This window comes from Myxine glutinosa, chromosome 9, assembly GCF_964187855.1.
Source record: "Myxine glutinosa chromosome 9, kmMyxGlut1.1, whole genome shotgun sequence".
Classification (NCBI taxonomy): Eukaryota; Metazoa; Chordata; class Myxini; order Myxiniformes; family Myxinidae; genus Myxine; species Myxine glutinosa.
This window is the reverse complement of record NC_136269.1, coordinates 18,045,074-18,071,351: the sequence shown is the minus strand read 5'-3', so window position 1 is coordinate 18,071,351 and position 26,278 is coordinate 18,045,074. Positions and strand designations below refer to the sequence as shown.

General features: G+C 48.4%; 1 protein-coding gene across 2 annotated transcripts in view; it reads right to left on the bottom strand.

Moving 5' to 3' along the window:
* The window catches only part of EXOC5 (exocyst complex component 5), a 99,798-nt gene that overhangs the window by 7,907 nt on the left and 65,613 nt on the right, over nt 1-26,278 (bottom strand). For both annotated transcript variants that reach the window (XM_068129533.2, XM_068129532.2), the window contains exons 15-16: nt 12,526-12,612; nt 2,162-2,270 (exon numbers count right to left, since the gene is read on the bottom strand). In XM_068129533.2, coding sequence (XP_067985634.2) covers nt 2,162-2,270; nt 12,526-12,612 — 196 coding nt within the window. The remainder of the gene's footprint in view (nt 1-2,161; nt 2,271-12,525; nt 12,613-26,278) is intronic.

Below are 26,278 nucleotides of genomic sequence, written 5' to 3'. Positions count from 1 at the left end.
TGTGCAAAGACAACGTGTAATGAGGACGATACATGATCAAACTAGAACAGCACTCAGTAGAGAGCATACCTCTGCTAGGCCTGAAACGTTTGTTTTGTATCCCACTGATAGACGGGATCTAAATACAGACCTGAACCAAAATCGAATCGGCTTGTTCTTGTCACTTACCCAACTCATCCACCAACTTTTGTCATAAGTCGTCCACATCTTTTTGAAATATCATGCCACACATAGTTTTTGGCCATGTCACTAAATGGTGAGGAATCACTTAAAATAAATAAATTATTGTATCCGGATACAGATTTTCACCAAAATATAATCAATTCGTCCTTCTCACACACCTAACCTGTCCACCAAGTTTCGTCCAAATCTGTCCACAACTCTGAGATATCCTGCTATGTATCGTTTTTTTGGCCCTATCTCCCAATGGTGAAGAATCATTTAAGAAATTCTACTAGCTGGATCCAAATTTTCACCATAATCTAATCATTTCGTCCTCGTCACAGATGCTACCTCGCCGCCAAATTTCTTCCGAATCCATTAATAACTTTTTGAGATATCTTGTTGACAGACAGACAGACAAACAGACAGGGGTGAAAACGTAACCTCCATCCACCTTCGGTGGCCGAGGTAATAAATAAATCAAAATTGTCTATCAAAATAAATCCCAAGAAATGTTCCTCATAATGAGATGAATGAATAATTAATTATTTCCTGACCTTTGTTAAAATTAAAAAAAAGACTTTGGATTCATGGGGTTCAGAAAATATTTGAGACTTTGTGGAGCATCTACAGGTTTTTTTTTTGTATATAAGATTGAGGCTCGTGAAAGAGCTGACATTAGTCACACAAAAAGTCTAACCGACACATAAAACATAAGGGGAGCGGTCGACAAGATGGGGAGAGAGGGGGAAGGACACAAACACAACATTTGAGAGCAGGGACATCGGGAGATCTGTGGGAGGGAGAGGGCTTGGGGGGGAGGTATAAAACATATGGACACTGCCAGGACTTCCAGGAAAGAAGTTGGAATTTCAAAAAAGTGGATCTGGGGTGAAAAAAAATAAAAATAAAAATCATTACCCCACACACATGGGTGGCATTAGTCATTTGGGGGCTCCATGCAAAACGCAAGTGGCCCAGTTTGCCCCTGTGAGCTCAGACAAAACCTTGTACATGTACATCACCTCAGGACGAAGACTTTTCAAACACAGAACATAATTAAATATAACTCTTCTCCCCCTTCCAGGACACTACAACTGTGCCCTCGGAGTTACAACTTTGTGTTTGAAGTATTAACTCGTTTGATAATGACATGCAGCAAACAAGGGTAAGCAAGCAATCCATGTACAACTTGTACTACCCATATGGTAAATCTCACTATTAGAGGCCATCTACTTATTGCATGCAGCAATTTGAGGGTGTTGGGGGTTGATATAAAGAAGGGAAGGTAGTGTACAAGGAAGTGGTGGTGATGCCATTGTCGCACACATCTTGTATTGCACTTCATCCACATTTACCGTCTAGAGATTGTACAATCACATGCAAAACACAAAACATCAATCAACAGAATACTTTGGCCTTGGAGTGGGTTGGCAGATGGAGGGGTGGGCGGAGGGCTCCGTGCATTTTTAGCCAGTGCAGGAAAAGCGCAATTAGGAGTGGGCTAGCAGCGGATATGGCGCTTGGGGCCTAGTTTTGTAGCAAGGATCAGCAAACCAATAAGAGTGCCTTTTAAGATGTATACACGTATGGAGATCATTCATGTGGAGATAATTTTGCATCCAAAAGGAAATAGCGCAAAGAAAGCAGCCGGTCAATTTTGTTGCAGGAAAGACGGGTTAGAGATGGCGGGGGGGGGGGGGGGGGGGGGGGGGACAAGCCAAACAATACGACAGAGAGCAAGAACAAAAAATGATAAAAGCTCGAGGTACAAACAAAGGTTATAATAAAGCTTGCTTAATGCCAAATACATCGATGTTTTATGTGCAATTCCTTCCAAAGGAAACCAAATTGTTCTACAAGCGGCAGCATCAGTAATAGTAGTCTTAAAAATGCTAATAAATAAATAAACAGCAAACAAGAAATCAACAACTCCCAGGAAGGCTGGAGGAAATTGCACATTACTGGCATGCACGGGGAGGAGGAAGGCGTTACGTACCGTCGTGTACTGGTTTATAACTCTGCCCTCGTCCTCCGGCCGGAAATCAGTCTTCTTCTGTTCTGCATTCAAAATCTGTTTCATCTGTCCCACCATGCAGTTGAGTGTCCTAAAATGAGAACATGCCAAATTGTTGCCTCCTACAAGTGTCAGAATAAGGGATATGGTACGACGAATTAAATCAACAAAGCATTACCTGCGAGATCAATGGCTTTTGGTACTTCAGGCGATTATCTCGGAGTACCAAAAGGTGGTCGACACTTTGTCCAATTATTATTACCTCCACCACCTAAGGTGGATGGAGGTTATGTTTTCACCCCTGTCTGTTGTTTGTTTGTGAACAGTATATCTCAAAAAGTTGTGGACGGATTCGGACAAAATTTGGTGGAGATGTTGGGTATGTGACAAGGACGAAATGATTAGATTTTGGTGAAGATCCGGATCTGGATCCAATAATTTTTTTTTAAAGTGATTCTTCACCATTGAATGACAGGGCAAAAAACGATATATAGCACGATATCCCAAAAAGTGGACAGATTCGGACGAAACTTGGTGGACAGGTCAACACAGGACCTATGAGGACAGGACAGTGTCACAAGGTCAACAAAATGCTTTCAATTTTGGTGAAGATTCGAATCTGGATCCGAGAATTTTTAAAGTGATTTTCTTCACCAATGACCGAAGGGGCCAACAACGATATGTAGCATAATATTTCAAAAAGTTGTGGAGGACTTGTAACAAAACTCGGTGGATGAGTTGGTTAGGCGACAAGAACAAGGCGATTCGATTTTGGTTCAGGTCCGAATCCAGATCCGGCCTATCGGTGGGATACAAAACAAATTGTTCATCCTGGCAGAGGTATGCGCTGTACCGAGAGCCATTCTAGTTTTTGGTCAAGAGTTTACCCAAATACAGAAGCAGAATAAATGCAATATACAGTGTCTATTCACCAGTGGTTAGAATTAGGGAGACATGGGGGCAAATCCAACAGAGTAAGGATCACTATACATTATTGCTGTGTATGATAGCTTATTGACCATTACACATTTTGTGCAACAAACAAATCGTTTTAAAAGTATTTTACTTTAAACATTTGCCATCAAAATACTCTCCTCCCTCCCCCTTGTTTATTACAAACAGGAATCGAGTGGTGAAATGACAGGGCAGCAGGGTCACAAAACGACGGGATCCGGGTCATTATGCAGGAGTGGATGTGGGACAGGAGGGGGAAGAAGAGGATAGGGGAATGAAGTGAGATGGGAAGGAAGCAATGGTGAGTGTGGGAGAAAACAACGTGACTATGGGCAGCACATAAAGTACTGGAGAGAGGGGCGTGGGTAAACAAGACAGCTCGTCCTTTTCACAGATGAGGGAATGGAGGTGAGAGTTAAGCTTCGAAATGGAGAGACAATCCACGTGTAGGAATATGGAAGAATGCGTGTGATGTTGGCGCACTGAGGGACAATATGTCATGAGGCGTGAGGCCAAAAATGAGGGAATAGGAAAACAAGAGTGCCCCACCCAACATGCATGTGCGGGGCAAGAAGCAGACCTTGGGACTTGGCCTCCTGCTACGTTATGTCAATACAGCAAAAGTCGCTGATTTACGCTGTGGATGCGTTCCTAAAAAGTGCAACATGATATGAAACGACGTGAAAAACGATACGATTTTCCCATATACATAGTGTTATAATGGAGGAATTAATGCGTTGCCAGGGAAAAAAATTTGGTCACTCTAACTTCAAGCCTGGTGTTGGATTCACGGTAAACGTGGTTGGCTTCAGATCTTTCAGTCTTGAGTTTGAGCCCCATTGTGTCTCGAGACATTCCGATACCCAGGGGGCCAAATGAGTTTAACAGACATGGTGTGCCATAAAAGGTTTGCTGCCAAAAATCATATCTATATATATCTAGGAACAAAATGTATATGGACAACCTTGTCAACAAGCTACTGGAAATCTGTAGGAAGCCTCTAAACAACATGACCCGATATGCGAATACGGCGCATTTAGCAGCGATCAGCCATTATGGTTTATCCATGTTTCTTGAGCAATGATGACGGAAAAACTTAATTCTAACAAACCAAATATATCATAAATAAATTATTACTCCCTGAACCATTTACATCTCAATATCAAGACATATTTTGGGGCAAAACATTAAAGAATTGTTCAAAATGCACGCTCAATCCTGAATTTAATCGTTTTGTTTGTGAACGTAACATGAGAAGACGCATTTCTGTGCTGTTAGTTGTCACTTTCTGATTCACTGCTGCTGTCAAAGGTGGCAGTGTAGTGGGCACGGCTGCACTTCTTTTTCGATCCCCAACAGCGGCAGCCTTTATAACAGGCAATGTTCTTCTACCCACATGAGCAGTTTGTGTTGCAGCCCTTGGTTCAGCCACAGGAGATCGTCTGCATCATCTGCTGTGACCAGGTCGGGTGCGTGGACCGCACTGGTACCAAATTTCCATCATCCATGGCCCACCCATAGTCCTCACGAGGTTCTACACTCAGCTTGCAAATGTGAGCACTCGTCGATTGCAGTCACCAACGCCGCACGTTTGAGATGTTGTTGGAATGCGTTCTCTGTGGGCGGTAACAGCTACAGCAGAGTTGACTTGTTGTTTAGAAACTTGTGAACTCGGAGCTTTCCAAAGTCTCAGCCCTCAAAGTTATCACCCTTGTTGGTAGATACAGCGACCACAAGCTCCTTTGTCTGGTTGATTACATCTCCTGTGATCTGAGCAGGTCCTTGATCTTCGTCTGCAACGTCTTCCAATGCCGAGATGTCGGTTGTCTTGCTTCTGTATGAAGGCAGAGTAATTATGTGTGCTTCTTCTTTGCCCCAAAATGTCTTGATATTGAGATATAAATGGTTCAGGGAGTAATAACAATTTATTTATGATATATTTGGTTTGTTGGAATAAAGTTTTTCCTTCGTCCTTCATCATCTTCATTCATTCATCATTTTTTCATTCATCATCAGCCTGGTGTTGGGTTCGAATCCCGGTCGATCGCTGAATTAACGCCAGGGGGGTTGACTCAGCCTGTCATCCCTCCGAGGTCGGCAAATTGAGTCCCAGCTTGCTGGGATGAATGATCACGGTGTGTACCCCGATTTAGAATAGGCACACCGTATCCCTGCGCATCGTAAGAGCGTGACCAAGGGTTGGCGTCAGGAAGGGCATCCGGCCATAAAAACGTTGCCTCAAACAGGGAACCATGATTGTCATGGGGCCCACAAGGCTAACCCCCGCTCTAGCGGGGAAAATGGCCTTAAAACGATCATTCATTCATTCATTTCTTCATCATTGCTCAAGAAACATGGATAAACCATCATGGCAGATCGCTGCTCATGAATGAATGTGATACTCTTGTTACATATTTATGTGAATGTATGTGAAGTACCATGCAGGTCTTTGCTTCCGTGTGTAGTATATTAAGTTGTTGTGTAGTTGTTGTGGTTGGAGGGTCAGGAGCCCTTCTGAAAGAGTGGCAGGAAACGGAAGTGGCCGGAAGCGGAAGTGACGGGAAAGGGAGGAAAAAGACACGAGGGAAAGAAAGGTTCCTTCTTCCTCGCCCCGCTCCGACAAAAGGTGGAAGCGACCTTGCGCTGCGTGGAAAACGCGCCGTTTCGAAACGTCTGGCGAGAGGAGTTACCTGGGCGGTAAATACCTTTTGACACGTCCAGTCACCGTGAGTTCGTGCATGAAACCAAGCGTCCGGGACAGTTTGCCCCGTCTACAAAGACGCGTACGGGTCCGCACGTTGGGCCTCGCTCGCGTCGGAAGCCGCGCTGGGTTTTGCCCCGTCTACAAAGACGCGTACGGGTCCGCACGTTGGGCCTCGCTCGCGTCGGAAGCCGCGCTGGGGTTTTGCCCATCTACAAGGACGCGTAAGGGTCGCACTTGGGGCCTCGCGCACGTTGGGAGCACGTCCGCCCGGGGTTCGTCCAACCGCCCGTGTGCGGAGAGGAGAGACATTGACCACGGAGGGAGTCAGGAGTGGGGCTCACGTGAGGAATGTATAAGATTAAGATGGCCATCTTAGAGTTTGTGTAGATGAGTTCACATGGTTGTAATATTGATTGCGCCTGGTTGTGTATTGTTGATTGCTCGGGGAAAATCTCCGTGGTTGTGTCTTTGAAAGTGTTTGGTATCATTACCATTGGAAATATATACTTGCACATCAGTTGTCTCCGGGGTGAAATTCCTATGGATTGCGTGGCGAATGCGCCTATATAATACTATTTGCTGGCGAGGGTCCTCTCACGGTCCGGGGGTCACCGAGACCTGGTATGCACTGAGGGGACCACGTAACAGAATTGGGGGCTCGTCCAAATTACGATTTGCGGTTTCGCAATTGGGTCTACGTCCGGGATCTAAAAGTGTATAAAATAATAAAATAATAATATTTTTGGTAATTAAAATTTATTAATTAATTATTAATTGGTAATATTTTTTTTTGAGAAATTGGGTAAAATCTTGGGTGAAGGTTAACAGGTGTTAACGATAGACACCATGGCGTTTGTGGCACAGAACTTTGGGGTAACACCGAGTGAGGCACAGTTCCGAGCGTTGCTAAAGTCGGACCTCTTGAAATTGGCCAAACATTTTAACTTGGAGGTCCGAACTAATTTGAGGAAGGCAGAGTTGCAGGCCACGGTGATACAATCTATGGTGGGATTAGGAAAATGGGACGAGTTAGCCTGGGAGTGGCTACCCGAAGAACCAGAAGACGTTGAGCTCCGGAAACTGGAGTTGCAGTTACGGAGCCAGGAACGGATTAAAGAAGAAGAAAGGAAAGCAGAAAAGGAAAGAGCAGAAGAAGAAAGGAAAGCAGAAAAGGAAAGAGCAGAAGAAGAAAGGAAAGCAGAAAAGGAAAGAGCAGAAGAAGAAAGGAAAGCAGAAGAGAGGAGGGAAGAGAAACAAGCAGAGGAAAGGAGAGTGGAAAGAGAACTCCAGGAAAGAAGAGAAAAGGAACAAGCAGAGGAAAGGAGAGCTGCAAGGGACCTCGAAGCAGAGGAGAGAAAAGCGGAAAGGGAATTAAAGGAACGTGACATGGAGCTTCAGCGGGAAATCAAGTTCAAGGAGCTGGAGTTAATGAGAGAACGGGGAGAGGCACCACCCTTGCTGACGGGGTCGACACCTAACCAGAAAACCTGGGATGTGGGCAGACATGTGAGGCTGGTTCCACCGTTCAGTGAAAAGGAAGTCGCGAAATTCTTCCCACACTTTGAGAAAGTGGCTCGACAATTAAACTGGCCGGAGGAGGCCTGGACCATACTCGTACAAAGTGTGCTGGTGGGGAAAGCTCAGGAAATTTATTCGGCGCTACCAATGGACCAATGTGCAGATTATGAGGTACTGAAGAAGCACATCCTCAAGGCCTATGAGTTGGTTCCGGAGGCTTACAGGCAAAAATTCAGGAATGCCAGGAAGAGGGAGAGTGAGACCCATGTGGAGTTTGCCAGAGTGAAAGAAAACATGTTTGATCGGTGGTGTGAGTCAAAAGGAGTCGGGAAAGACTTCGAGACATTGCGGGACTTGATCCTGGTGGAGGAATTCCAGCAGTGTGTCCACGAGGACATCAAAGTGTACCTGCAGGAAAAGAAGGTACCAAAGTTGTGGGACGCAGCCACCATGGCAGATGATTATGCCTTAACCCACCGAATAGGGGTCCACGAACCTAACTCCTCGCCTAGATCTCCGCAGGGGAGGTGGGGAACAGCAGGTGCGGAGAACGACCATACATGGCGGCGGCCTCGAGATGATTATGGGGACAACTATGATACCCCACCGGTTCGAAATCAGAGGGATGCGGGCCCAAGACAAACTTATAGTTCGGGGGGCCCGAGGCAGACCCCGAGTTTTTCCTCCGGGCCTACTTGCGCGTTTTGCAAAAAACCTGGACACTTGATGTCCAGTTGTTACCTCATGAAAAGGGACAACCCAGAGCGGAGTCCGACTATTACAACTCCGAATGCGATGGCTAGCGTAAGAAATCGCCATCAAGAGGGTTACCAACCATTTATTTCCGAGGGGTTTGTGTCACTGGATGGAGCCTCGACTAACCGGAGACCGGTTAGGATATTGAGAGACACAGGGGCCCATCAATCTTTAATGCTTGAAGGCATTTTGCCATGGTCCGAGGAGACGGCAACGGGGGATAGTGTTCGTTTACAGGGGATCGGGGGCGGTGTTAGTGCTCCCCTTCAGGTCATCCAGTTGGAGTCCGATTTGGTGTCAGGACCGGTCACCGTCGGTTTACAAGCCACGTTTCCTGTAGAGGGTGTATCTGTGGTTCTCGGGAATGATTTGGCCGGGGGTCAAGTTTATGGTAACCTGAGGGTTGATAAAGAGCCCAGCAGGGAAAATAACACCACACCAGCTCGGGATGGTGACAAAAGTGCCAAGTTATTTGTAGGGGGACTGAACTTCAAAACAGAGGAAGAAGTTCTGACCTCTGTCTTCAACAGATATGGGCCGCTGGTGGAAGTGCGGTTGGTAAGAGACTGGGAAACGCAACAGTCAAGAGGGTTCGGCTTTGTCACGTTTGCCAGCACAAAAGACGCCAGAGAGGCAGAGAAGAATTGGAATGGCAAGGATTTGGAGGGTCGGACCATAACAGTAGGGAAGGCATTTCGTAGGCGTCGAGAGGTCTACAGGAGAGGACAACTGGGCGGTAGTTTTGGTGGTGGCCGCAGTCAATATTATTATGGAGGCTCCCTGAGTTACGGCCGCTCCCGAAGGAAGAATGGGCAAAGTAGTGGCCGAGAAGAAGACCGGTATTCAGGGGACTACAGGGACCAGTGGTCCCACCCTAATTATTAGGGACGTTCTGAGAAGTTGAAGCACTGAAGGCGGCGGAGCCGCCGAGCCAAGATTCCTACACGAATTAACCGTGAACGCCGTTCCTAAAGGCGTCCATGTAGTGAACTTTCCTGCACGGACTAACCGTGAACTCCACGTTCCTCAAGGCGCCCATGTAGAGAACTTTCCTGCACGGACTAACCGTGAACTCCACGTTCCTCAAGGCGCCCATGTAGAGAACTTTCCTGCACGGACTTACCGTGAACTCCGCGTTCCTAAAGGCATCCATGTAGTGAATACTCGGCTTGGCCTCCCGGAAAAGTGCTATCGAGTGGCTTAACTGGCTTTATTTTTAAGTGATAACTGTGCCCGGGGGGAACTGATAATGTGGGGGGGTTGAGTTATCTGGTTTGTTTCTCCAAATTGGCCGGCAAAGAAAGTTTTCGCTGGGTTCAAACTTTCTTTCTTGAAGGGGGGGAGTGTTACATATTTATGTGAATGTATGTGAAGTACCATGCAGGTCTTTGCTTCCGTGTGTAGTATATTAAGTTGTTGTGTAGTTGTTGTGGTTGGAGGGTCAGGAGCCCTTCTGAAAGAGTGGCAGGAAACGGAAGTGGCCGGAAGCGGAAGTGACGGGAAAGGGAGGAAAAAGACACGAGGGAAAGAAAGGTTCCTTCTTCCTCGCCCCGCTCCGACAAAAGGTGGAAGCGACCTTGCGCTGCGTGGAAAACGCGCCGTTTCGAAACGTCTGGCGAGAGGAGTTACCTGGGCGGTAAATACCTTTTGACACGTCCAGTCACCGTGAGTTCGTGCATGAAACCAAGCGTCCGGGACAGTTTGCCCCGTCTACAAAGACGCGTACGGGTCCGCACGTTGGGCCTCGCTCGCGTCGGAAGCCGCGCTGGGTTTTGCCCCGTCTACAAAGACGCGTACGGGTCCGCACGTTGGGCCTCGCTCGCGTCGGAAGCCGCGCTGGGGTTTTGCCCATCTACAAGGACGCGTAAGGGTCGCACTTGGGGCCTCGCGCACGTTGGGAGCACGTCCGCCCGGGGTTCGTCCAACCGCCCGTGTGCGGAGAGGAGAGACATTGACCACGGAGAGGAGAGACATTGACCACGGAGGGAGTCAGGAGTGGGGCTCACGTGAGGAATGTATAAGATTAAGATGGCCATCTTAGAGTTTGTGTAGATGAGTTCACATGGTTGTAATATTGATTGCGCCTGGTTGTGTATTGTTGATTGCTCGGGGAAAATCTCCGTGGTTGTGTCTTTGAAAGTGTTTGGTATCATTACCATTGGAAATATATACTTGCACATCAGTTGTCTCCGGGGTGAAATTCCTATGGATTGCGTGGCGAATGCGCCTATATAATACTATTTGCTGGCGAGGGTCCTCTCACGGTCCGGGGGTCACCGAGACCTGGTATGCACTGAGGGGACCACGTAACACTCTATTGTGAGGAATCTGTGAATGATAACAGAACAGGTACACATCATGCCATAATATTGTAGGAAACAAAAATAAACCTGGACAAGTTGATGAATAAATAAACACAGACGTGTGATGTGTTTTGACTCAATAATACTAAAAACAGGAGAACAAGTTAATTTGGTAATCCCACTGGTAGGTTGAATGAATGAATGAATGAATGAATGATCGTTTTAAGGCCATTTTCCCCGCTAGAGTGGGGGTTAGCCTTGCGGGCCCCATGACAATCATGGTTCCCTGTTTGAGGCAATGTTTTTATGGCCGGATGCCCTTCCTGACGCCAACCCTTGGTCACGCTCTTACGATGCGCAGGGATACGGTGTACCTATTCTAAATCTGGGTTCACACCGGGATCATTCATCCCAGCAAGCTGGTACTCAATTTGCCGACCTCGGAAGGATGACAGGCTGAGTCAACCCCCCTGGCGTTAATTCAGCGATCGACCGGGATTCGAACCCAGGATCCTAGGATCCCAAGCCGGCACCCTAACCACTAAGCCAACACCAGGCTAAAATAAACATATTAACATAGAGTTAACCACTCTTATCCAATCACTAACCACTAAATTGTTTAGATGCTTCAAAGTGCGCTTAGAAAGACAAAGTTACAAAAGGTGGTTGTTTTATCAAGAAACATGGATAAACCATAATGTATGGTTTATCCATGTTCCTTGATAAAACCACCCCATAATATCAAAGTGGAATTGTTTTTTAAAAAATTTACAAAATATTTTATCACAGACATCCAGTCACAGACACACACGGGCAACAAAGAAATATATATTTTCATAAGTACCTGTTTTCAACACCATGAGTCGATACTTCGTAGAAGCGCCTTTGTCAGCGAATGGAGCTTTGAGTCTTCTTGGGTATGCCTGTATCAGCCTTGCACATCTGGATTTGGGGAGGTTCTCCCATTCCCCCTTGCAAATTTGCTCAAGCTCTGTCAAGTTTAATGGGGAGCATTGGTGAACAGCAATCTTTAAGTCTTTCCATAGATTCTCAATGGGATTCAAGTCTGGGCTTTGGCTGGGCCACTCAAGGACTTTCACGTTCTTGTTCTGAAGCCATTCCAGTGTTGCTTTGGCTGTATGCTTGGGGTCATTGTCCTGTTGGAATGTAAATCTTTGCCACAATCTAAGATCTCTTACACACTAAAGCAGGTTCTCCTCAAGGATTTTCTGTATTTGGCTCCATTCATTGTTCCCTCTATCCTTCCAGATCTTCCAGTACCTGCCGCTGAAAAGCATCCCCATAGAATGATGCTACCACCACCCTGCTTCACGGTAGGGATGGTGTTAGATGGGTGATGAGTTGTACTTGGTTTCCGCCAGATGTAGTGCTTTGCATTCAGGCCAAAGAGTTCAATTTTCATCTCACCACAGAATCTTTTGTCTTATGCTCTGAGTCTTTCACGTGACTTTTTGCAAACTCAAGGCGTGATGTCATGTGCCTTTTTCTCACGAGTGGCTTCGATCTGGCCTCTCTCCCATAAAGCCTAGATTTGTGAAGTGCTCCAGAGACTGTTGTGCTTGTGGCAGGTTCTCCCATCTCAGCGAAGGAACACTCTAGTTCAGTGAGGGTGGACATTGCGGTCTTGGTCACCTCCCTGACTTGTCCGGTTGCTCAGTTTGGTCGGACGGCCAGCTCTTGGAAGAGTCTGGGTAGTTCCATATTCTTTCCATTTCCTAATGATGGAGCTCACTGTGCTCCCGGGAACTTTCAACATTCCAGAAATTGTTTTATACTCTTCCCCAGATCTATGCCTACTCACAATTCTATCTCCGAGTTCTACGTACAGTTTCTGCTCTAACATGCACTGTCAACTGTGGGACCTTGTCTAGAAATGGTGTTTCTGTAAGTTTCTAAAAAAAAATAAAAAATTCCACTTTCACATTACAGGGTATTATTATGTGTAGATCAGTAACAAAAAAAAAATCTCAGTTTAATCCATTTTAAATTCAGGCTGTAACAACAAAATGTGAAAAAGTCAAGGGGTGTGAATACTTGAAGGCACAGTGTTTAATCATTACTGAGATACCGACCTGTTAATCAATACTGACCTGTCTATGCCAGTAGCAAGTTTAAACTCCATCTGCTCAATCACTTCCTTCTTCCTCTGCAAACACTCGGTCATTTTTGAAGATGAGCTGAAGAGAGGAATCCGATAAATAATCATCATATACTACCACAGCCCTGACATGGTGGAGTTATTTTTAAGTGCAGTTTATTTATAAGATTGAACCGTGAGGGTCTGCGAGCTTGCCGTTTACCCATTACAACATGGCTCCCGATACACACTCAGTTTTCCCATTACACCATGGTTCCCAATACACGCCAGTTTTGCCGATTACACCATGGCTCCCGACAAGAGCTCAGTTTTCCCTTTACACCATGGCTCCTGATACGAGGTCAGTTTGCCCATTAAAACAAGGCTTCTGATACATGCTAGTTTTGCGGGTTACACCATGGCTCCCGATACGAGCTCAGTTTTCCCATTACACCATGGCTCCTGATATGAGTTCAGTTTGCCCATTAAAACATGGCTCCTGATACTTGCTCGGTTTTCCCATTACAACATGGCTCCTGATACGTACTCAGTTTTCCCATTACACCATGGCTCCTGATATGAGCTCAGTTTGCCCATTAAAACATGGCTCCTGATACTCGCTCGGTTTTCCCATTACAACATGGCTCCTGATACGTGCTCAGTTTTCCCATTACAACATGGCTCCTGATACGTGCTCAGTTTTCCCATTACAACATGGCTCCTGATATGCATTTGGTTTGCCCATTAAAACATGGCTACTGATACTCGCTTGGTTTGCGATTACAGCATGGCTCCCGATACGTGCTCGGTTTGCCATTATAACATGACTCCCGATACGTGCTCGGTTTGCCATTATAACATGACTCCTGATACGTGCTCCGTTTGCCATTTCAACATGGCTCCCAATACGAGCTCGGTTTTCCCAGTAAAACATGGCTCCCGATACGTGCTCGGTTTGCCATTATAACATGACTCCCGATACGTGCTCCGTTTGCCATTTCAACATGGCTCCCAATACGAGCTCGGTTTTCCCAGTAAAACATGACTCCCGATACGTGCTCGGTTTGCCATTATAACATGACTCCCGATACGTGCTCCGTTTGCCATTATAACATGACTCCTGATACGTGCTCCGTTTGCCATTATAACATGACTCCCGATACGTGCTCCGTTTGCCATTATAACATGACTCCCGATACGTGCTCCGTTTGCCATTATAACATGACTCCCGATACGTGCTCCGTTTGCCATTATAACATGACTCCTGATACGTGCTCCGTTTGCCATTATAACATGACTCCCGATACGTGCTCCGTTTGCCATTATAACATGACTCCCGATACGTGCTCGGTTTGCCATTATAACATGACTCCTGATACGTGCTCCGTTTGCCATTTCAACATGGCTCCCAATACGAGCTCGGTTTTCCCAGTAAAACATGACTCCCGATACGTGCTCGGTTTGCCATTATAACATGACTCCCGATACGTGCTCCGTTTGCCATTTCAACATGGCTCCCAATACGAGCTCGGTTTTCCCAGTAAAACATGGCTCCCGATACGTGCTCGGTTTGCGATTACAGCATGGCTCCCTATACGAGCTCCGTTTGCCATTACAACATGGCTCCCAATACGAGCTCGGTTTACCATTACAACATGGCTCCCGATACGAGCTCCGTTTGCCATTACAACATGGCTCCCAATACGAGCTCCGTTTGCCATTACAACATGGCTCCCGATACGAGCTCCGTTTGCCATGACAACATGACTCCCAATACGAGCTCGGTTTGCCATTACAACATGGCTCCCAATACGAGCTCCGTTTGCCATTACAACATGGCTCCCGATACGAGCCCGGTTTGCCATTACAACATGGCTCCCAATACGAGCTCCGTTTGCCATTACAACATGGCTCCCGATACGAGCTCCGTTTGCCATTACAACATGGCTCCCGATACGAGCTCGGTTTGCCATTACAACATGGCTCCAGATACGAGCTCGGTTTGCCATTACAACATGGCTCCCAATACGAGCTCCGTTTGCCATTACAACATGGCTCCCGATACGAGCTCGGTTTGCCATTACAACATGGCTCCAGATACGAGCTCGGTTTGCCATTACAACATGGCTCCCAATACGAGCTCCGTTTGCCATTACAACATGGCTCCCAATACGAGCTCCATTTGCCATTACAACATGGCTCCCAACACGAGCTCGGTTTACCATTACAACATAGCTCCCGATACGAGCTCGGTTTGCCATTACAGCATGGCTCCCGATACGAGCTCGGTTTGCCATTACAACATGGCTCCCAATACGAGCTCCGTTTGCCATTACAACATGGCTCCCAATACGAGCTCCATTTGCCATTACAACATGGCTCCCAACACGAGCTCGGTTTACCATTACAACATGGCTCCCGATACGAGCTTGGTTTGCCATTACAACATGGCTCCCGATACGAGCTCGGTTTGCCATTACAACATGGCTCCCGATACGAGCTCGGTTTGCCATTACAACATGGCTCCCAATACGAGCTTGGTTTGCCATTACAACATGGCTCCCGATACGAGCTCCGTTTGCCATTACAACATGGCTCCCGATACGAGCTTGGTTTGCCATTACAACATGGCTCCCAATACGAGCTTGGTTTGCCATTACAACATGGCTCCCGATACGAGCTCCGTTTGCCATTACAACATGGCTCCTGATACGAGCTCGGTTTGCCATTACAACATGGCTCCCGATACGAGCTCGGTTTGCCATTACAACATGGCTCCCGATACGAGCTCGGTTTGCCATTACAACATGGCTCCCAATACGAGCTCGGTTTGCCATTACAACATGGCTCCCGATACGAGCTCGGTTTGCCATTACAACATGGCTCCCGATACGAGCTCGGTTTGCCATTACAACATGGCTCCCGATACGAGCTGGGTTTGCCATTACAACATGGCTCCCGATACGAGCTCGGTTTGCCATTACAACATGGCTCCCGATACGAGCTCGGTTTGCCATTACAACATGGCTCCCGATACGAGCTCGGTTTGCCATTACAACATGGCTCCCGATACGAGCTCGGTTTGCCATTACAACATGGCTCCCGATACGAGCTCGGTTTGCCATGACAACATGGCTCCCGATACGAGCTCGGTTTGCCATTACAACATGGCTCCCGATACGAGCTCGGTTTGCCATTACAACATGGCTCCCGATACGAGCTCGGTTTGCCATTACAACATGGCTCCCGATACGAGCTCGGTTTGCCATTACAACATGGCTCCCCAATACGAGCTTGGTTTGCCATTACAACATGGCTCCCGATACGAGCTTGGTTTGCCATTACAACATGGCTCCCGATACGAGCTCGGTTTGCCATTTCAACATGGCTCCCGATACGAGCTCGGTTTGCCATTACAACATGGCTCCCGATACGAGCTCGGTTTGCCATTACAACATGGCTCCCGATACGAGCTCGGTTTACCATTACAACATGGCTCCCAATACGAGCTTGGTTTGCCATTACAACATGGCTCCCGATACGAGCTCGGTTTGCCATTACAACATGGCTCCCGATACGAGCTCGGTTTGCCATTACAACATGGCTCCCGATACGAGCTCGGTTTGCCATTACAACATGGCTCCCAATACGAGCTTGGTTTGCCATTACAACATGGCTCCCGATACGAGCTCCGTTTGCCATTACAACATGGCTCCCGATACGAGCTTGGTTTGCCATTACAACATGGCTCCCAATACGAGCTTGGTTTGCCATTACAACATGGCTCCCGATACGAGCTCCGTTTGCCATTACAACATGGCTCCTGATACGAGCTCGGTTTGCCATTACAACATGGCTCCCGATACGAGCTCGGTTTGCCATTACAACATGGCTCCCAATACGAGCTCGGTTTGCCATTACAACATGGCTCCCAATACGAGCTCGGTTTGCCATTACAACATGGCTCCCGATACGAGCTCGGTTTGCCATTACAACATGGCTCCCAATACGAGCTTGGTTTGCCATTACAACATGGCTCCCGATACGAGCTGGGTTTGCCATTACAACATGGCTCCCGATACGAGCTGGGTTTGCCATTACAACATGGCTCCCGATACGAGCTGGGTTTGCCATTACAACATGGCTCCCGATACGAGCTGGGTTTGCCATTACAACATGGCTCCCGATACGAGCTCGGTTTGCCATTACAACATGGCTCCCGATACGAGCTCGGTTTGCCATTACAACATGGCTCCCGATACGAGCTCGGTTTGCCATTACAACATGGCTCCCGATACGAGCTTGGTTTGCCATTACAACATGGCTCCCGATACGAGCTCGGTTTGCCATTACAACATGGCTCCCGATACGAGCTCGGTTTGCCATTACAACATGGCTCCCGATACGAGCTCGGTTTACCATTACAACATGGCTCCCGATACGAGCTCGGTTTGCCATTACAACATGGCTCCCTATACGAGCTCGGTTTGCCATTACAACATGGCTCCCGATACGAGCTTGGTTTGCCATTACAACATGGCTCCCGATACGAGCTCGGTTTGCCATTACAACATGGCTCCCGATACGAGCTCGGTTTGCCATTACAACATGGCTCCCGATACGAGCTCGGTTTGCCATTACAACATGGCTCCCGATACGAGCTCGGTTTGCCATTACAACATGGCTCCCGATACGAGCTCGGTTTGCCATTACAACATGGCTCCCGATACGAGCTCGGTTTACCATTACAACATGGCTCCCGATACGAGCTCGGTTTGCCATTACAACATGGCTCCCTATACGAGCTTGGTTTGCCATTACAACATGGCTCCCGATACGAGCTTGGTTTGCCATTACAACATGGCTCCCGATACGAGCTCGGTTTGCCATTACAACATGGCTCCCGATACGAGCTCGGTTTGCCATTACAACATGGCTCCCGATACGAGCTCGGTTTGCCATTACAACATGGCTCCCGATACGAGCTCGGTTTACCATTACAACATGGCTCCCAATACGAGCTTGGTTTGCCATTACAACATGGCTCCCGATACGAGCTCGGTTTGCCATTACAACATGGCTCCCGATACGAGCTCGGTTTGCCATTACAACATGGCTCCCGATACGAGCTGGGTTTGCCATTACAACATGGCTCCCGATACGAGCTGGGTTTGCCATTACAACATGGCTCCCGATACGAGCTGGGTTTGCCATTACAACATGGCTCCCGATACGAGCTGGGTTTGCCATTACAACATGGCTCCCGATACGAGCTCGGTTTGCCATTACAACATGGCTCCCGATACGAGCTCGGTTTGCCATTACAACATGGCTCCCGATACGAGCTCGGTTTGCCATTACAACATGGCTCCCGATACGAGCTTGGTTTGCCATTACAACATGGCTCCCGATACGAGCTCGGTTTGCCATTACAACATGGCTCCCGATACGAGCTCGGTTTGCCATTACAACATGGCTCCCGATACGAGCTCGGTTTACCATTACAACATGGCTCCCGATACGAGCTCGGTTTGCCATTACAACATGGCTCCCTATACGAGCTTGGTTTGCCATTACAACATGGCTCCCGATACGAGCTTGGTTTGCCATTACAACATGGCTCCCGATACGAGCTCGGTTTGCCATTACATGGCTCCCGATACGAGCTCGGTTTGCCATTACAACATGGCTCCCGATACGAGCTCGGTTTGCCATTACAACATGGCTCCCGATACGAGCTCGGTTTGCCATTACAACATGGCTCCCGATACGAGCTCGGTTTGCCATTACAACATGGCTCCCGATACGAGCTCGGTTTACCATCACAACATGGCTCCCGATACGAGCTCGGTTTGCCATTACAACATGGCTCCCTATACGAGCTTGGTTTGCCATTACAACATGGCTCCCGATACGAGCTTGGTTTGCCATTACAACATGGCTCCCGATACGAGCTCGGTTTGCCATTACAACATGGCTCCCGATACGAGCTCGGTTTGCCATTACAACATGGCTCCCGATACGAGCTCGGTTTGCCATTACAACATGGCTCCCGATACGAGCTCGGTTTACCATTACAACATGGCTCCCAATACGAGCTTGGTTTGCCATTACAACATGGCTCCCGATACGAGCTCGGTTTGCCATTACAACATGGCTCCCGATACGAGCTCGGTTTGCCATTACAACATGGCTCCCGATACGAGCTCGGTTTGCCATTACAACATGGCTCCCGATATGAGCTCGGTTTGCCATTACAACATGGCTCCCAATACGAGCTTGGTTTGCCATTACAACATGGCTCCCGATACGAGCTCGGTTTGCCATTACAACATGGCTCCCAATACGAGCTTGGTTTGCCATGACAACATGGCTCCCGATACGAGCTCGGTTTGCCATTACAACATGGCTCCCGATACGAGCTCGGTTTGCCATTACAACATGGCTCCCGATACGAGCTCGGTTTGCCATTACAACATGGCTCCCGATACGAGCTCGGTTTGCCATTACAACATGGCTCCCGATACGAGCTCCGTTTGCCATTACAACATGGCTCCCGATACGAGCTCGGTTTGCCATTACAACATGGCTCCCGATACGAGCTTGGTTTGCCATTACAACATGGCTCCCGATACGAGCTCGGTTTGCCATTACAACATGGCTCCCGATACGAGCTTGGTTTGCCATTACAACATGGCTCCCAATACGAGCTCGGTTTGCCAATACAACATGGCTCCCAATACGAACTCCATTTGCCATTACAACATGGCTCCCAAAACGAGCTCCATTTGCCATTACAACATGGCTCCCAAAACGAGCTCCATTTGCCATTACAACATGGCTCCCGACACGAGCTCGGTTTGCCATTACAACAAGGCTCCCGATACGAGCTCGGTTTACCATTACAACATGGCTCCCAATACGAGCTCGGTTTGCCATTACAACATGGCTCCCAATACGAGCTCGGTTTGCCATTACAACATGGCTCCCGATACATGCTCGGTTTGCCATTAGAACATGGCTCCCGATACATGCTCGGTTTGCCATTACAACATGGCTCCCGATACGAGCTCGGTTTGCCATTAGAACATGGCTCCCGATACATGCTCGGTTTGCCATTACAACATGGCTCCCGAAACGAGCTTGGTTTGCCATTAGAACATGTCTCCCGATACATGCTCGGTTTGCCATTACAACATGGCTCCCGATATACGAGCTTGGTTTGCCATTACAACATGGCTCCCAATACGAGCTCGGTTTGCCATTACAACATGGCTCCCGATACGAGCTTGGTTTGCCATTACAACATGGCTCCCGATACGAGCTTGGTTTGCCATAACAACATGGCTCCCAATACGAGCTCGGTTTGCCATTACAACATGGCTCCCGATACATGCTCGGTTTGCCATTACAACATGGCTCCCAATACGAGCTCGGTTTGCCATTACAACATGGCTCCCGATACGAGCTCGGTTTGCCATTACAACATGGCTCCCAATACGAGCTCGGTTTGACATTACAACATGGCTCCCGATACATGCTCGGTTTGCCATAACAACATGGCTCCCGATACGAGCTCGGTTTGCCATTACAACATGGCTCCCAATACGAGCTCTGTTTGCCATAACAACATGGCTCCCGATACATGCTCGGTTTGCCATTACAACATGGCTCCCGATACGAGCTCGGTTTGCCATTACAACATGGCTCCCGATACATGCTCGGTTTGCCATTACAACATGGCTCCCAATACGAGCTCGGTTTGCCATTACAACATGGCTCCCAATACGAGCTGGGTTTGCCATTACAACATGGCTCCCGAAACGAGCTCGGTTTGCCATTACAACATGGCTCCCAATACGAGCTCGGTTTGCCGTTACAACATGGCTCCCAATACGAGCTCGGTTTGCCATTACAACATGGCTCCCAAAACGAGCTCGGTTTGCCATTACAACATGGCTCCCAAAACGAGCTCGGTTTGCCATTACAACATGGCTCCCAATACGAGCTCGGTTTGCCATTACAACATGGCTCCCGATACGAGCTCGGTTTGCCATTACAACATGGCTCCCAATACGAGCTCGGTTTGCCATTACAACATGGCTCCCGATACGAGCTCGGTTTGCCATTACAACATGGCTCCCAATACGAGCTCGGTTTGCCATTACAACATGGCTCCCAATACGAGCTCGGTTTGCCATTACAACATGGCTCCCAATACGAGCTCGGTTTGCCATTACAACATGGCTCCCAATACGAGCTCGGTTTGCCATTACAACATGGCTCCCAATACGAGCTCGGTTTGCCATTACAACATGGCTCCCAATACGAGCTCGGTTTGCCATTACAACATGGCTCCCGATACGAGCTCGGTTTGCCATTACAACATGGCTCCCGATACGAGCTCGGTTTGCCATTACAACATGGCTCCCAATACGAGCTCGGTTTGCCATTACAACATGGCTCCCGATACATGCTCGGTTTGCCATTACAACATGGCTCCCAATACGAGCTCGGTTTGCCATTACAACATGGCTCCCAATACGAGCTCCATTTGCCATTACAACATGGCTCCCGATACGAGCTCCATTTGCCATTACAACATGGCTCCCAATACGAGCTCCATTTGCCATTACAACATGGCTCCCAATACGAGCTCGGTTTGCCATTACAACATGGCTCCCAATACGAGCTCGGTTTGCCATTACAACATGGCTCCCAATACGAGCTCGGTTTGCCATTACAACATGGCTCCCAAGACGAGCTCGGTTTGCCATTACAACATGGCTCCCGATACGAGCTCGGTTTGCCATTACAACATGGCTCCCAATACGAGCTCGGTTTGCCATTACAACATGGCTCCCGATACGAGCTCGGTTTGCCATTACAACATGGCTCCCGATACATGCTCGGTTTGCCATTACAACATGGCTCCCAATACGAGCTCGGTTTGCCATTACAACATGGCTCCCAATACGAGCTCGGTTTGCCATTACAACATGGCTCCCGATACGAGCTCCGTTTGCCATTACAACATGGCTCCCGATACATGCTCGGTTTGCCATTACAACATGGCTCCCAATACGAGCTCGGTTTGCCATTACAACATGGCTCCCAATACGAGCTCGGTTTGCCATTACAACATGGCTCCCAATACGAGCTCGGTTTGCCATTACAACATGGCTCCCGATACGAGCTCGGTTTGCCATTACAACATGGCTCCCGATACGAGCTCGGTTTGCCATTACAACATGGCTCCCGATACGAGCTCCGTTTGCCATTACAACATGGCTCCCAATACGAGCTCGGTTTGCCATTACAACATGGCTCCCGATACGAGCTCGGTTTGCCATTACAACATGGCTCCCGATACATGCTCGGTTTGCCATTACAACATGGCTCCCGATACGAGCTCGGTTTGCCATTACAACATGGCTCCCGATACGAGCTCGGTTTGCCATTACAACATGGCTCCCGATACATGCTCGGTTTGCCATTACAGCATGGCTCCCGATACGAGCTCGGTTTGCCATTACAACATGGCTCCCGATACGAGCTCGGTTTGCCATTACAACATGGCTCCCGATACGAGCTCCGTTTGCCCATTACAACATGGCTCCCGATACGAGCTCGGTTTGCCATTACAACATGGCTCCCGATACGAGCTCGGTTTACCATTACAACATGGCTCCCGATACGAGCTCGGTTTGCCATTACAACATGGCTCCCTATACGAGCTTGGTTTGCCATTACAACATGGCTCCCGATACGAGCTTGGTTTGCCATTACAACATGGCTCCCGATACGAGCTCGGTTTGCCATTACAACATGGCTCCCGATACGAGCTCGGTTTGCCATTACAACATGGCTCCCGATACGAGCTCGGTTTGCCATTACAACATGGCTCCCGATACGAGCTCGGTTTACCATTACAACATGGCTCCCAATACGAGCTTGGTTTGCCATTACAACATGGCTCCCGATACGAGCTCGGTTTGCCATTACAACATGGCTCCCGATACGAGCTCGGTTTGCCATTACAACATGGCTCCCGATACGAGCTCGGTTTGCCATTACAACATGGCTCCCGATACGAGCTCGGTTTGCCATTACAACATGGCTCCCGATACGAGCTTGGTTTGCCATTACAACATGGCTCCCGATACGAGCTCGGTTTGCCATTACAACATGGCTCCCGATACGAGCTTGGTTTGCCATGACAACATGGCTCCCGATACGAGCTCGGTTTGCCATTACAACATGGCTCCCGATACGAGCTCGGTTTGCCATTACAACATGGCTCCCGATACGAGCTCGGTTTGCCATTACAACATGGCTCCCGATACGAGCTCCGTTTGCCATTACAACATGGCTCCCGATACGAGCTCCGTTTGCCATTACAACATGGCTCCCGATACGAGCTCGGTTTGCCATTACAACATGGCTCCCGATACGAGCTTGGTTTGCCATTACAACATGGCTCCCGATACGAGCTCGGTTTGCCATTACAACATGGCTCCCGATACGAGCTTGGTTTGCCATTACAACATGGCTCCCAATACGAGCTCGGTTTGCCATTACAACATGGCTCCCAATACGAACTCCATTTGCCATTACAACATGGCTCCCAAAACGAGCTCCATTTGCCATTACAACATGGCTCCCAAAACGAGCTCCATTTGCCATTACAACATGGCTCCCGACACGAGCTCGGTTTGCCATTATAACAAGGCTCCCGATACGAGCTCGGTTTACCATTACAACATGGCTCCCAATACGAGCTCGGTTTGCCATTACAACATGGCTCCCAATACGAGCTCGGTTTGCCATTACAACATGGCTCCCGATACATGCTCGGTTTGCCATTAGAACATGGCTCCCGATACATGCTCGGTTTGCCATTACAACATGGCTCCCGATACGAGCTCGGTTTGCCATTAGAACATGGCTCCCGATACATGCTCGGTTTGCCATTACAACATGGCTCCCGAAACGAGCTTGGTTTGCCATTAGAACATGTCTCCCGATACATGCTCGGTTTGCCATTACAACATGGCTCCCGATATACGAGCTTGGTTTGCCATTACAACATGGCTCCCAATACGAGCTCGGTTTGCCATTACAACATGGCTCCCGATACGAGCTTGGTTTGCCATTACAACATGGCTCCCGATACGAGCTTGGTTTGCCATAACAACATGGCTCCCAATACGAGCTCGGTTTGCCATTACAACATGGCTCCCGATACATGCTCGGTTTGCCATTACAACATGGCTCCCAATACGAGCTCGGTTTGCCATTACAACATGGCTCCCGATACGAGCTCGGTTTGCCATTACAACATGGCTCCCAATACGAGCTCGGTTTGACATTACAACATGGCTCCCGATACATGCTCGGTTTGCCATAACAACATGGCTCCCGATACGAGCTCGGTTTGCCATTACAACATGGCTCCCAATACGAGCTCTGTTTGCCATAACAACATGGCTCCCGATACATGCTCGGTTTGCCATTACAACATGGCTCCCGATACGAGCTCGGTTTGCCATTACAACATGGCTCCCGATACATGCTCGGTTTGCCATTACAACATGGCTCCCAATACGAGCTCGGTTTGCCATTACAACATGGCTCCCGATACGAGCTCGGTTTGCCATTACAACATGGCTCCCAATACGAGCTGGGTTTGCCATTACAACATGGCTCCCGATACGAGCTCGGTTTGCCATTACAACATGGCTCCCAATACGAGCTCGGTTTGCCGTTACAACATGGCTCCCAATACGAGCTCGGTTTGCCATTACAACATGGCTCCCAAAACGAGCTCGGTTTGCCATTACAACATGGCTCCCAAAACGAGCTCGGTTTGCCATTACAACATGGCTCCCAATACGAGCTCGGTTTGCCATTACAACATGGCTCCCGATACGAGCTCGGTTTGCCATTACAACATGGCTCCCAATACGAGCTCGGTTTGCCATTACAACATGGCTCCCGATACGAGCTCGGTTTGCCATTACAACATGGCTCCCAATACGAGCTCGGTTTGCCATTACAACATGGCTCCCAATACGAGCTCGGTTTGCCATTACAACATGGCTCCCAATACGAGCTCGGTTTGCCATTACAACATGGCTCCCAATACGAGCTCGGTTTGCCATTACAACATGGCTCCCAATACGAGCTCGGTTTGCCATTACAACATGGCTCCCAATACGAGCTCGGTTTGCCATTACAACATGGCTCCCAATACGAGCTCGGTTTGCCATTACAACATGGCTCCCGATACGAGCTCGGTTTGCCATTACAACATGGCTCCCAATACGAGCTCGGTTTGCCATTACAACATGGCTCCCGATACATGCTCGGTTTGCCATTACAACATGGCTCCCAATACGAGCTCGGTTTGCCATTACAACATGGCTCCCAATACGAGCTCCATTTGCCATTACAACATGGCTCCCGATACGAGCTCCATTTGCCATTACAACATGGCTCCCAATACGAGCTCCATTTGCCATTACAACATGGCTCCCAATACGAGCTCGGTTTGCCATTACAACATGGCTCCCAATACGAGCTCGGTTTGCCATTACAACATGGCTCCCAATACGAGCTCGGTTTGCCATTACAACATGGCTCCCAATACGAGCTCGGTTTGCCATTACAACATGGCTCCCGATACGAGCTCGGTTTGCCATTACAACATGGCTCCCAATACGAGCTCGGTTTGCCATTACAACATGGCTCCCGATACGAGCTCGGTTTGCCATTACAACATGGCTCCCGATACATGCTCGGTTTGCCATTACAACATGGCTCCCAATACGAGCTCGGTTTGCCATTACAACATGGCTCCCAATACGAGCTCGGTTTGCCATTACAACATGGCTCCCGATACGAGCTCCGTTTGCCATTACAACATGGCTCCCGATACATGCTCGGTTTGCCATTACAACATGGCTCCCAATACGAGCTCGGTTTGCCATTACAACATGGCTCCCAATACGAGCTCGGTTTGCCATTACAACATGGCTCCCGATACGAGCTCGGTTTGCCATTACAACATGGCTCCCGATACGAGCTCGGTTTGCCATTACAACATGGCTCCCAATACGAGCTCGGTTTGCCATTACAACATGGCTCCCAATACGAGCTCGGTTTGCCATTACAACATGGCTCCCGATACATGCTCGGTTTGCCATTACAACATGGCTCCCGATACATGCTCGGTTTGCCATTACAACATGGCTCCCGATACATGCTCGGTTTGCCATTACAACATGGCTCCCGATACATGCTCGGTTTGCCATTACAACATGGCTCCCGATACATGCTCGGTTTGCCATTACAACATGGCTCCCAATACGAGCTCGGTTTGCCATTACAACATGGCTCCCGATACATGCTCGGTTTGCCATTAGAACATGGCTCCCGATACATGCTCGGTTTGCCATTACAACATGGCTCCCAATACGAGCTCGGTTTGCCATTACAACATGGCTCCCAATACGAGCTCGGTTTGCCATTACAACATGGCTCCCAATACGAGCTCGGTTTGCCATTACAACATGGCTCCCAATACGAGCTCGGTTTGCCATTACAACATGGCTCCCAATACGAGCTCAGTTTGCCATTACAACATGGCTCCCGATACATGCTCGGTTTGCCATTACAACATGGCTCCCGATACATGCTCGGTTTGCCATTACAACATGGCTCCCGATACATGCTCGGTTTGCCATTACAACATGGCTCCCAAT